This window comes from Nymphaea colorata, chromosome 2, assembly GCF_008831285.2.
Source record: "Nymphaea colorata isolate Beijing-Zhang1983 chromosome 2, ASM883128v2, whole genome shotgun sequence".
In the NCBI taxonomy this organism is placed as follows: Eukaryota; Viridiplantae; Streptophyta; class Magnoliopsida; order Nymphaeales; family Nymphaeaceae; genus Nymphaea; species Nymphaea colorata.
In genome coordinates this window covers 26,478,326-26,492,191 of record NC_045139.1, presented here as the reverse complement: position 1 = coordinate 26,492,191, position 13,866 = coordinate 26,478,326, and the positions used below count along the sequence as shown (strand labels likewise).

At 39.4% G+C, this 13,866-nt stretch overlaps 1 protein-coding gene and 1 long non-coding RNA gene across 2 annotated transcripts; one reads left to right on the top strand and one right to left on the bottom strand.

The window, feature by feature from the left end:
* The first annotated feature begins 466 nt into the window (after positions 1-466).
* Positions 467-7,023, top strand: LOC116247220 (uncharacterized). The gene is made up of 4 exons (XM_031619247.2): positions 467-760; positions 909-989; positions 1,081-1,138; positions 6,645-7,023. Exons 1-4 carry the CDS (start codon positions 519-521, stop codon positions 6,690-6,692), a joined length of 429 nt encoding a protein of 142 aa, XP_031475107.1. The 5' UTR covers positions 467-518; the 3' UTR covers positions 6,693-7,023.
* Positions 7,024-11,429: 4,406 nt separating this feature from the next.
* On the bottom strand, positions 11,430-12,557 carry LOC126409804 (uncharacterized). The gene is made up of 2 exons (XR_007572581.1): positions 12,079-12,557; positions 11,430-11,654 (listed from the first exon to the last, which is right to left on the bottom strand). It is a non-coding gene; the product is annotated as an uncharacterized LOC126409804 (long non-coding RNA).
* Positions 12,558-13,866: the final 1,309 nt, after the last annotated feature.

Genomic DNA, 13,866 nt, shown 5'->3' with positions numbered 1-13,866 from the left:
TATGGTAAGCCGATTTTGGGAACTCGATTCAAGCTTAAGTTCAAGATGGTGAGATCATATTAGCAAGTGACATAAATTTAAAACTATAAGTGAATATGGCATAAAATGACTCAATAGATTAAAGCATATGAATACGTTAGGAGGCAGTATGTAAGGAGGACCAAAGTTTGAACGACCACCACATATTCATACCCTGTAACTCATTAGACCCGGTGAGCTATGTCGGCGCAAGCTTGTTGAACTGAGTTTGGGATGAGAAAAATACGAGTCAGAACGTGTTCAAACCATGAACTAGCTGGTTCCACATGCCACTCGAGACTAATCGCTCACGTCGTGTGATAACCTCAATTATGAGATTTTGAACCTCTGAAGAAGGTGTTACTATTTTCGCGTTCGGATACAGATCTAACATGTTGTTTCTATCCGATCTGTTTGCCCTTTGGCCCGATGGTAAAGTTGCAGGGAGTGACTAGTGAGAGGGGGGTGTGTGTGTGTGTGAGAGAGAGAGAGAGAGAGGCATGGCGTGGAACGCCGCTAAAGCGGCGGCAGCCAAGGTGGGAACGATGGCGGCGGGGCGCGGAGCAGCAGTCGCAGATGGCGGTGGTGGGTTGTCGTACCCGTGGAGGGAGAAGCTGTGCAAGTACAAGGACGAGCTGGCCAAGGGAGTATGGGGTTACTGGCATCTCGGCGCATGGAAGCCGCTTGCCATCAGCGGCCGTCGCCGTGCTCGTCTAAGGAAGGAGGTCTTGCTTGCAGGAGAGTGCGTCTCTCTCTCTCTCTCCCCCATCCCCCTCTCTCTCTTTCTATCTGACACATACACGCACGCGCACCCCACCCCTCATGGCTTCCGTTGTCACTTCTTGATCGGGACGGTGGTGCTGATTAATGGTTGTTCGGCTTAATGCAAGGGATTGGCCGTACGATCCACCGAGGAAAGAGATGAGGAGCAAGAGGAAGGGTCACAAATGCGACAGAGTGTCTGCAGAGAAGTTAGTTACTCTGCTTAGCATTCTTTATCCAATTGAGCCTATTCTTGCGGTTCTTTATGGAATCCTTTTTGTTGGTTGTTGCGTTTTTTAGGAGAGCAAATACTGCTGAGCTGATGAGGAAGATGCCCGAGATGCTGCTTGAGTACAAGGTATATTGGTTTTGTTCATAATGTGCCTTTTTGCTTTCTTCTCCTTTTAGAATCATGAATAAGCAGGACCATAAAAGTTCTGATTTTTTGGCTCCATTGTTCACTGGGAGAAAACGTGAGATTTGAATTGCTGACCATAAGCGGAAAGCTAAAATGGGTATACATTGCCGGCAGCGGTCTTCTCTATGGACATAGAGATATAATGTTAGAAGTTTAAAGCGCTTAAGTTTTCTCTACGTCTTTATCTTATACTGGAAAAGTTCTAGAAATTTATATCATAAATTCGTTCTTCTTTAAATGGTTGTGAGTGTAGGAATGTCTTGGTTAAAACCTTTTAACTTAGCCTACTTTAGTCATAACGGGTCTCGGTACAAATTACCACGATGGTTCTTTGAGCATCCCAGAAAAATCAAAGTCTTTTGGTGAATGATGTAGCAACATTTTGTAACAGCTGCCCCTGTGAATAGGATCCTGTCCGATACTTGTCGTTATCATTACCATGAAATTGATGGTTAGCCAAATGCAATTCTTTATATTTCACTTGTAACAGTAGTTCTATGATTTTATCTTAAACTCAGCAGGATGTTTGTCCATTTCGTTGCTTTTCTGTTTTGCCATTGGTAAAATGTATCAGCGAGATATTGAAACACGATCCAGATCCCTGTGTCTTGTGAGTGTTTGGGGAACCCAAAATGAGGTGGTTTCAACTATCAGTTCTCATGCTTATTATATATTCTTAGATGGTCTAATTTTGTGAAAGGGCGACAATAGCTGGATGTGAAGAAGAACACTAAACAAATATACAAGTGACAAGATTCCACTACCTTTGGAACAATATGTTTAGCTAAATATCTTTCTTAGAAGCTCCTGACCATGGCATGGCAGTTTGAGACTCTTTGAGTACACTCAACTAAAATATTTTCAAATGTTTAGCTCCTTACAGAGACAAACTCATTGATCTGATATTCTTATGGCTATTCTGCCAAGATCATTAGATGAACCTCTGAAAGGCAGCATGAGAAACTTCTGAACTCATACTAGTTGCTTGCAGATTAGTAAAGTTAATAAGTACTGGAAATTATCCAATTTGTTGGTTCTTATTCTTAGAAGCACACAAAAACAAGGGTTATTGAATTGGGTTATCATGTCTTTTTGATCATTTTTGCATGGGAAGTTTAAACTGTCATGTTGCATGTGACATGCATATAGTTGCATAACAAGGGAAAATTTGTCAGGCATGTGACCTCTCTCTCTCTCTCTTTGTCTCTCTACACACACACACACACACACACACACATATACATGCATATATATATATATATATATATATATATATATATATATATATATATATATATATATATATATATATATATATATATAGATTATTTGAATATCTTGTTATTTTCAAATTACAATAAAAACAAAAATTCATGATATTATCCGAAGACATTCCTTAAAATTTTCAAAGACTTCAAAGTCGCTCTTTTTATATTTTTAAGCATGTGATTCTTTTTTCTGTGCTCTTTCTTTCTTAGTTTTTACTTGTTTCTTTATATGTTTTTACAAGAAAAATAATAGAAAACTTATTATTTTATAACTATTTTCTTCCTTATGTTTGAAGTTTTTTAATTCCTGAGACTTATGGGAGAAGAAACACATTTAGTTCCTGATAAAAACCTTCCCAAGAAATTAATGGGAATAACGTTGTTATTATATATTGGGCTTAGATTAAGATTGGTGTTTATCCACTTTATCTGCCAGCTACTGTGCTACTGTGCCCATTTAGCATGTCAATGCTCTCGTGCTATTTTTTACATATCTAACAGTATAGCTTCCATATTCAGTCACAGATTAGCTTGTATAAGGGTTTAAAAATGAAGAACATTTTTTTTCTGCTTAAAAATTAGTTAAGACATCGAAAATTCATAATTTTTCTTTTTTATTTTCCTTATTTTTTGGAAGTTTTAAGTCTATTTATGCAGTTAGTTGGAAAAAGAAACCCTTAAATGAACAGTTGAACACTTCAGAGGTATAGACTGGATGACATGATTTAGGTCCTTTATATATTTAAAAGTTTGAAAATTTACTCTTTGTGTACCATACCCAAGTGACTAGGTGCATGAGATAGACCAGTTGTTCTCACTGCTAAGGTCAATAAGCCTAGGCAGCCAAGCTACCCTACCTCACCCTAGGAGCGTAGGCAGGCTTTTGACTAGATAGATTCAGAAAATTGAAAATGGTTACGGAAAATCCCATTTGGTTAAAAAGTAGTATACGCCTCACTTTTTGCAAGTTGTATGCTTTTTGTGAAATACACTGTCTTGTAGTGCTGTGTAACACCACGTGCTAGGCCTCATGCTGCCCTTTTTGTGCTTGAAAGTAAGTTTTGTTAATGAATTTTCAATGCGATTGTCTTATACAGGGTGTTCTTTACTTAGATGATCTACTTAATCTTCAACCACCAACAAAACTTTATAGTTAGACATAAGGAACTTCTTTTAGCTCTTCATATAAGAGGCCTGTTTTATGTTTATGTATTACAATGCTAGATCAAGATCATGGTAGAGCCAAGAAGCCAAGCTAGGGTGGGTACAAATTTGTAGTCAAACAAAAACTAAATTAGTAAAATTGAACACATGGACCTGCTGCATATCTTTAGCTGTGTCAAATATCCTTGTGGAGAACCAGAAAATCAACAAGATAACTTACTACAATTGGAACAGATCCACATTTCCATATTTTGAACCTAAGAGATCAGTAAATTTAAGTAGATCTTAGTGAAAAGGCATAATGATACTATTTTGTTCCCATAAACTATTAGTAAATGGAAATGAAATGAAAACAAAATCGGTGCTAGAGATTGGAATCTGAACTATGGTGGGTCGGGCACAAATGAATAATGCAAAAGATAAAGCAACTTGAGCATCATGTGCTTTTTTTTATCTTTGGCATGTCAAATATTCCTAGAAGGAATAAAAAAAATTGAAAAGGCAACTTGTTATGGTAGAAACATATCCAATAGTAAAACCTCTCCAGCCATAGCTAGTCAACTGTGGTGTTGACTTGGTGGGATTAATGAAAGATGACAGTAGAGGAGACTGATGGACAGTGGCAGGGAAAAAGCTAGAGGAGAAGGTGCCATTGCTGCACCAGGATTAGGTCAGGGTAGACAGTGTCCTTCCAAAATGGGTTTTTTTCTTTCTGAATGAAGGTGGGCATGTGCTTATAGTTTTTTGATCATCTAATTGTTCTTGCATCCATGTTTCAAAATATCACAATGTGGCCAAAGAATCCACGGATAGATTTGACTCACCATTGTTCAGGATCATCCACTGAAGTAATGTACAAATCCGACCAACGTGTGTTGTCAAGCTGTACATTTTGCTATTCTTGTGTGCTTAAGATATCCTTTTGTAACTAACCTAGCTGTGGACTTCTCAGCTGTTTTTGGTTTATATTTCTTTCTGAGAATCGATGTACGGCAGTTGCACTCTGATTATATGAAAATTGTTCATCCTGTTCATTATTTTCTTCGGAATTAATTTCCTTTTGCTATTTTTTACACTTGTGAGGAGTAATAGTATCATATAAATCTAGATGGTCTATAGTTTCCTCTCTGTCCATGAACTTATAGGTAGTTTCATTTGGTATAGAGAAGGAACTAGTTCTTCTTCTTCTTGACCAACTATATTATGTGGATACTGCTTATCTGTTATATCTGGACCATTATTTCAATTGGTGGGTTCTGATTCTTTTGATGGTATATGCCTGTATCATATGACCCTAAAGATCATTTTGTTGATGACCTGAACTTCCCCTTTCCTCTAAAAGCTCATCTTTCTCCTCTCTTATATCCTTTTCTGGTTTATAGTCTACAGTTTTACCTTTCTGGGAGTTACTTGAAGATGTATTAGATATGTTTGGTCTGCAATTTTCTTTAAACTGTTAGGAATTATTATGTGAAGGCCAGCTGCTCTTTGCAGACGTCTATGATGTCTGCCATTGCTTTGCTCCATGATGCTATCAGGAACAGCTCTATGTCAAAATGCCTGCACCCGTGTGACATAGGACCAGATTTGATTTCATTTCCACACATGCCTAGTGAACTAAACCTAATTCTGCCCCAAATGGCATGAGATCATGCAGCGAAGTAAATAAAAGGACCAGTCTTCTTTTCAACCAACACCAACATATATTCTTGTGCAGAAGTTGACTCTAAAACTTACATGGTACTTCATAAGTGTAATTTGCCGCTGCAGGACTGCACAAGAATGCTGCCAGTGAGTGAACGAAGAATGCTATCTATGACCTGGATGTCTTCAATAATCCAACTAAAATTCCTCACCATGCACAAATCAAACAATGAGACAGAACAAACATTACAAGTTTAGGCAAGCATATTGGAACGTATTAGGGTACTTGAGATCAGTTGCAATTCTCTTTATCGTGGAATAATGGACTTGAACACAAAATATATATTAAGGAAATGAACACGGTATGTTCTTACACTTAACTCATTAAAATAATCAACCTCAGCCATGCCGACCTAGTGTAATTTTTTTTTTCTTTGTAAAAGTCTGTTGTGCTTTTACGATCAGAAGATATCCTGGAGAGAGCATTATTTATTGACATGTTGAGGCTAATGGAGGTGACAGCGATGGCCCTTATTGATATTTGAAGGGGAGACCTTTCTGGTGATTCACTTCATGATAAAGAGCGTCATGGCTATGTTCTGTCTTTTTGAGTTGGGCAGTCAATCCCAATAATTGCATAAAAAGATATTGAGAATATACAAGAGGAAAGGTGGTCCTTCTAACATAGTTGAAAACTTTAGCATGGTCATTTTTATTGTGGTGTCCCAATCTCACTTGAGCACATGGTTCTAATTGCACATACAATGCTGGTTTTGAGGCATGATTTACCTTGCTATCAAGTTCTAAATTTTTAGCGGTTGTCGATCGACGATCCAAGGCCCTTGTAGAGTACTCATCTCAGTTGTCAAGATCCGAACTAGTCTGGCTAGTCGGTTGAGTCAGTTGTTGACTGACTTGATTTGCAAACCAGCGACTAGTTGTTCAGACTAGTCGACTAGTCAGCCTACTAATCCCTGACCTCTCTCTCTCTCTCTCTATATATATATATATATGTACAAACTCTCTCTTTCTCTCTCTTTTTGTATTTATTTCTGTATAACTAGATGTAATTTATTTGTTTGTAGTCTATTTACTTCGATCATGTTGGACTGGGAGTAGTCCTGCCTAATCTTTTTAAGGTCTAAACGACTGTCTTTTAAGTTTTACAAATTAGGTACTTACCGTACTGATAGCATTCTTTGGATGGTTGGGAAACCATTAAGAAGCATGTTACTTTGAAAGCCATGCATGCTCTGGTGCCTCTGCAATGTCGATGTTGAATGGTGTTTATGTCCACTTATTATCATTAACTAAATTCAGGTTTATTGTGCATTGGAGATATTGACATGGTTTTGATCTGGTTTTCTCAGAAGCGTAGATGGGAAAAGAAAATGAAAGAGGAAGAAGCAAAAGATTAGTGCAGTTTCGTAGAGGCTTTCCCTTGACATAGAAGCATCTTGATGCCTGTATTATACTCATCCTTGACATTTTAGAGACCTATTCGGGAGAAATTTTTTTCCATTTTGTATTTTTTTCTTGCTGAAACGTAAGTTGGTACTGCAAAAAGGGAAGGATTATTCAGGTTGGCTGGATTTTTAATGGTCGGACGTATGTAAAAACTGCTCTTCTGGGGCAAAAGAGCTACTTTTTTTGGTAGCGTAGTCTGTCGATGGAGAATCTGTATTTTACTTAGTTAGACACTCCTCTCATCATGCTGATCGACGTATGAAAGAATGCTTTTACATTGCATTTGGTAGTGAAACTTCTCATATTGGTCGGGTATTTTGAGCTGTTTCATTGTACCGTTTATAGCTGTATTGAGACCGCAGTCTCGGAGCCCTTTGTGTGTCGCCTTTTTTCGGTCTTCTTGATGGCAAAGAAACTTTCGAGGGCCAAATCATTTGACAGGCCTTTCGACCTGGGAGGCTTATTCCGAGCAAGTCTTTAACACTGTAACTATGGGAACAGATTTATAGAATTAGAACTTGTTCAACGGTCAACCTCAACACCCTGACTCCTCTCTTTATCTTTCAATTGTTTATACTCAGAAATGTTGGAACAACTCAGGGGAGTCTGCATTTTGAGAGAGTCACATTTCCTGAAAGGTAGGTCAGTTTGTATCTGCAGATTTGATGCATAATTACTGGAGCATCATGATAGGGGGCACTTTTCCTTGTGAGACTTTTGTTGCATATATGTGCTTAAATTTTAAGGACTTGCATATAAAAAGACCGCAGCAAATTGAAGGTCAATAAATGATGCCTTGGACGTAGTAGTGACTACGGTTTAGGCATGATTTTTACTTCCAATGAACATCTGCTGAAAGCAGGCTCCCCACCTTTATTCCAATGAAATGGTTATATACTGCAGCAATCAACACAAAAAACAAACCGAAAGACCACTTCATGGAAAAAAACCTGTACACAAAATACGAAACCAAGGGTCACAGAGGGATACTAAGCATCAGCCAGTTACAGGGCAATCAAGAAAAACCAAGATAGGGAGCAAGAACGCTGTCCCCTAAAGCGATATCTTCTAGAGCCGCATAAGGCAACTGCAAAATTACCCTTTTACTTTGTCCCCAAAAGTCGATCTCTTCCAGAGCCCCATAAGCCAACTGCAAAATTACCATGTTCAATTTCATCTGTTATCAGCTTCTCTATACTTCGTTATCCTCTTACCAATGTTAGCAGGAATCCCATCATCCCTTATACTGCACTCTTGACAGCTCAGGCCATCTTCTCCTCTCCTCCATCTATGGTTATTGGTGATGAAAAACCATTATTTTTGTTGCATTTTTAGGTTGCAAAAAAAAAAAATGCGAACTTAATTTCAATTCAGGAAAGCAGCATGATTTCTCATAAATGCGAACAAATGTGACCCATTGATTTCCTACAATATAATTATTTCAGTCTGTCGTTCACTTTTTTTTCCTAATTCCTGATTTTTTTGGAATTTTATCTGAGAGAGATTAGTGAAAAGTGTTCAAGGAACTGGGATGGATTGAAATCATGTCGATATAAAATGAGATTGAATTTTCAATTCTTAAAACCCTCATTTACCATACTTAGTAGAAAGCATCTGCGCCATCCATTTAAGCATATCAGACGGGCATCTAATTAAGGAAACTAATTTATTCCTCCTTTGACGGGTACATATTTCTCTCTTGAAAAAACGAGGGTGCTTTCCATGTTATGACATGTTCCCATCTTTTATCATAGGGATATTTTAGCAATTTTATAAGCAAAAAGCTTTCAGGGTTCTGCTTGCCCCTATAAGGAAAGGTTTTCTTACTTATCCAATGGAACATTTTAGTCATTTGCAGCCCATAACACATGATCCTTTGTTGTGGCCCATAACATATAACCCACTTCATGAAAAAACTGCTATATATCAATGTGATTTTTTTACAAAAACATACATCCACACACCACTTCCACTTCAGCACTTTGAAACAGCATCGCTATTTTGGTGAAGTTCCCCTCATCCTCCATCTTGCTGTAAATGCCTGCATAACTCTTCACCTCTAGGACATAAGTTGCTAGATAATCCTCTATAACCTCACATCCATCGATACATCTGAGATCCAAATTGGGCCACAACATTTTATCCACCTCCGTCCAGTTTATCGTCAGGAATGATTTTTTTGCACCATGGCCATATTATATTAGAAACATGGATACTATAGTGTTGCTTTGATTTTGGTTTGGTCGAAGATAATTGCATCCATCGTCTCACTAAAGGAAACTTGGTACAGTCTACTTACAAGATGCACATTTAGGAAATGGTTCACCAAATATTTTTCTCCTCAGCTTTGGCAGATTAAGAGACAATCAACAACTATGTTTCCATACATGTCACCCATAACCCCACTCATGCTCAAACTATTCGACCATCTCTCTATTTCAAAACTTCACCCTCTCTCCATTCCCAATCTTCTATTTCACATTGTCTTGAATACAAGACCATGCACAACCCTAGCTGGTCCAAACCCAATCTTCTATTTCAGTGGACGCAATCCCACACCCTCTTCCTCTTTGGGCTTTCAAAGCTGGTCCCGCTTGATCAAATGCAGTTTTTCTGGTCACCACCTACTTTAACCCATAAGAATTGCATCATGATTTTCTCCACTTTCAAGACAACTTCTTTTATGATTTGATATACTTGTACCCAGTAAATGGGGTTAGCTTAAAGATTGTGGTTAATAAGGCACACACATCCACCATAAGTAGCATGTTTGCATGTCATTTCTCCATTTCCCTCTCAAGTTTGTCAACCAAATTCTTGCAATTGTCTACAGTGAGCTCGTCATGGAAGGATGGGCCAGTGCTAAGTATGTTATGAGAAGCTCTTCCACACTCCACCTTAGAATGTTAGCTAGTTTGCATGCATCAATGTTAATAGCTATTAGTTTAGACTTTCTCTAATGATTTTGTCAGTACAACATGAATTTCTAGTGCTTGGAAGAAGTCCTCAATGTCTCTCACAGATTGGCTGCTACTCATGCTAAATAACAACACATTATCTACAAATAGGATAAAAGCAATTCCCTTTGATGGTCTTAGGGTTCTAGAGATGCCAATACTCTGGTCTTCCACCTTCGCCGTTAGCCTTGTCGTAAAAGCTTCCACAACAACTATGAAAGGTAACAAATCATAAAGTCTCTTTGGTAGAGTTCTATCTTACTCTTAAAATTATAGACTTCATTCCCATTGATTAGGTTTGGGTACGATACCAAAGTCACACATGCCATAATTCTCCTAACTCAATCTTTTTGGAATTCTAGAATCACCATTATTTTCTCCAGGAAGCTCCAAGAGAGTCTGCTGTATGCACCAAAGAGGTCAATTTTTAGTTCTATTACTTCCCCTTCTTGAACTAGTCCTACACATCATTGATCAAAGTGAACTGATCATGAATGACTCTACTTTATAAGAATGTACCTTGCTTCCCATTGATAGCCCTCGTAAGAATGTCTTGCATTCTTTGGACAATCGCCATTGCCATAATCTTATATATACTACTGTAGATGACCATTGGTCTCTAGTATTCAATATTTTTCTGTTCATGGGTGGAGATACATGAGGCCTACGTGGGGTGTATGACCCAGGAAGCCTACTTTGAAACCTTAATTCAGTGGTTGGATGTGGGTCTAGTTATATGGGGTAGCTCCACGAGACACAAGTCACAGCCCCACAACCCACCACTATTCAAAACAACAATTAAACGAGTTTTTGTTCTTCAACCCCAATAAAAAAAAAAAAAAGATTCTCCCTCCTTGTTTAACTCATTTTCTCTCTTTTTTCTTATCAGTTCTTGCCTCTCGACTTTTCCCCTCCCTCAAGCTTGTGGACAAAATTTTGCATATTAATGGTGGCCAGACCACTAGTGGGTGATGTTGTGGAGTTGGAAGTTTGTCCTCCACCGGTGACCGAACCACCGGCGGTGAGTCTCTCTTCTTTGATCTCTTACACCCTTTTTCTCCTTCAGTTCTTCCAGGTTCTCCTTAAGTTTTTAAATGTCACATTGTGAATTAAGGTGATTCTTGTAAAATGTGAACCATCGGTAATAGAGGTGCAAAGAAGAGCACCAGAGATGGAGGTGGAAAAATTTTGCCTCAGCTCACCAGATGCCCCACAACACAAAGATCAAACCACAATCTCGGACAACAAATTACACAGGTGATTAGGTTGATGGCAGGAGCACACAATGCTCACAAACATCATCAGCTGCAGATAAGATCATGACTGTCATGCTGAGGTACCAAGACCAGGCTTATCAAACCGACCTGCGGCTCATGCATCTCTGTCTCTTGTTGACGATAGGACACCTTACCTTATATAAGGCCTTTGGTAAACAATGTTTCTTACCGTGGTGATTGGCTGCCAAAAAGATGGGGAAGGGGCTTAGTTAGGAAGATAATGAACCATTTGTCGCTGCGAAGAGCGAAATTCACAAAGGAGAGCAACATTATCTCTGTTTATCAAAAAGAAACAAAAGAAGCTGCACAATCGTTCCACCCAATGAGGTAGACTATCATTAGGAGCAATCAAATCCAACAGTATGAAGTTGGTGCGAGAAACGACAGAAAATTTGGAGCGACCAAGAAATCTGTCAGTAAACTTCAGCATGAAACATTGCCACAAGAAAGCAAATGAAAACAGGAATTGATTCTACTGCTATAAACACCAACAGATCTGAATAAGCTTCTGTTTTACCTAATTGTATCTTCCGCGTTCGTCATATGAAAATTAACGACACACCATAAAAATATACAGTAAAATATTCCAAGAAATGAAGCTTCGGCATCTACCACTATAGTTTGTAAACATGTAATTGGTTAGGAATGAAGACATGGTTGTCATTGAAAGTTTGATTTCCTGCAAAGAGAGAGCAACCTTCTTATAAGCATCCGGATGCACGACAGAAGCGCATAGATCAACGATCAGAATATTGTGAGGTCTTAAAAAGTTTCTGATAATCATGTGCCCCTAAATTAGGAAAATTAGAATGATAAATAGAAGGATTTCACTGAAACATCGTATAAAGGAACTAATTTCAATCCAATATCAAGAAATAGAATTAACCGTCCAAGGATTTCAGAACAATAAGAGGAACAAGTATACGCAGAAAATCAATAAGAATTCAGAGAAACTATATGAACCAAAACGTTTTCATTTCTTCAGAAAGAAAATTATACAATAACAATTATCAAATGTGTGAGCCTGAGTGAATGTACAGATACTATATAGAAGACGTGAAAACTAGACAAGAAGATTCATAATTCGTCCAAATTAAGTATACCAACAAAGAATCATTAATAGTTCGACCCGTCAGAGAGGGGATGAAGGCTATCCTGGACGCCCAAGATGGAGAGTAACGCGCTCGCCTTGCTCCTGGCCCTCTCGCTCCCAACATCAACGAGATCGGTGATGGAGGCAATAGTAGGCAGCAGTGATGATCGATGCGGCCATTCTAGGAAGCCACCTATTCCCAAATTTTTCAGCTTGGAGAGATGGAGAGGGGAAGAGGCGACGAAGGGGAAAAGGTCAGCGAGAGAGGAGGCGAAGGAGAGAGCAAGAGAAGAGAGGCTCTGCGAGAGGAGGGGAAGGAGAGAGCAAGAGAGGAGAGGGGAAGAGGCGACGAAGGGGAAAGAGCGAGCAAGAGAGGAGGGGAAGGATTGAGCAAGAGAAAAGAGGCTCTGAGAGAGGAGAGGGGTGAAACGAGGAGATGCGTCGAAAAGGTCATAAGAAAGGGTCGAGCGGGTGAAATTTCACCCGAAAGTCCGAGGTGTGAGCTCGGACTTTTGAGCGGGTGATCACACTTCTGACTTTCGAGCGGGTGAACGCTTTAACGTAAAACGAGGTTTGATACGTTGTGAGATGGGTGAAATTTTACTGTTCATACAAATTTCACCCTCCCCACGAAATTTAACTTCATCATCAAACAGTTTCATTAGGGCCCGTTTGATTGCCCAAAAATTTGGTGGAGGGGTTGAAATATGTACGGACGGAGTGAAATTTCACTCGCCCGACGCAAAAACCATCAAACGGGGTGAAATTTCACCCCGTTTACGATAAAGTGAGTGGGTGAAATTTCACCCGCTCAAAAGTCCGAGCTCACAGCTCGGAGCTCGGACTTTCGAGCGGGTGAAATTTCACCCGCTCGACATTTTCCTTTCGAAGGCATTCACCCGCGCGTCTTCCTCCGCAGTCGACGATCTCCCTCACATTTGAGAATAGCTGCCTGCTCACCGTCGCCGCTCCGCCATCGCCGCTCTCACCGCCGCCGCTCCACCGTCGCCACCCTCACCGTTGCCGCTCCGCCGTCGCTGCTCAACCCTCGCCGCTCTCCTCGGGTTCCATCTACTTCCCCTCCTTCATCGCTGCTGCTCAACCCTCACAGCTTCCCTCAGGTTCCTTTTTCACACTGACTGGTTTTGTCAATGGATCAATTCATGGGTTCGTCTTCTCTCTTGGAGATGTGAGTGTCAAGACTCTTGAGTAGTTAATGGATGTTCAGTCCAACTTAGAAACTTCCCCAAAATCTGCTTCGTTTTGGACAGAGGCTGATGGCGATGAGTTTTTGTTTTTGGGGATCTTCGTTTTTTGGATCAATTAGCAGGAATTTTGTGTAATTCAGTAACTTAATTATTTTGGAAGAAATATGGCGATTGGAGATGAATTGGGTGCTTCCAAGAAGAAATTGAAGAATGGTAACATTGATGTGCCTATCTTCAATGCTGAGAATTTGCAGAACAATATGAAAACTATCTCTTACAGGTTCTTTTTTGAATCCCTGCGATTCTGGATGTCTTGTTTTTTTCCTTGAAGCGTGCATATTTTTTTAGATCAATTCATCAACTAGTTTCATAATATGTAGCCAGATCTGGTGTTTTCACGACGTCGTTCACAGATTTGGAGCTGAAAAACGAGAGTCAAGTTGAATGCATTTCGACCTAGGCTAATTCGGTTTTTCCCTTCTTGGCATAGAGGATCTCCTCCGAATGCAATGTCTGCAACTTTATGAAGCCACAAGAGCAGATAAAGCAAGTCATCAAGATCAATGACTACCAGAAGAGCCGGTTCGTTA

What these genes read in the sequence shown, in the direction of transcription:
- LOC116247220 (XM_031619247.2), top strand. Translation starts at nt 519, where the DNA reads ATGGCGTGGAACGCCGCTAAAGCGGCGGCAGCCAAGGTGGGAACGATG. An exon ending in GACAGAGTGTCTGCAGAGAA is followed by an intron (nt 990 to 1,080) that starts GTTAGTTACTCT and finishes TGCGTTTTTTAG; the next exon opens with GAGAGCAAATACTGCTGAGC. An exon ending in AGATGCTGCTTGAGTACAAG is followed by an intron (nt 1,139 to 6,644) that starts GTATATTGGTTT and finishes TGGTTTTCTCAG; the next exon opens with AAGCGTAGATGGGAAAAGAA.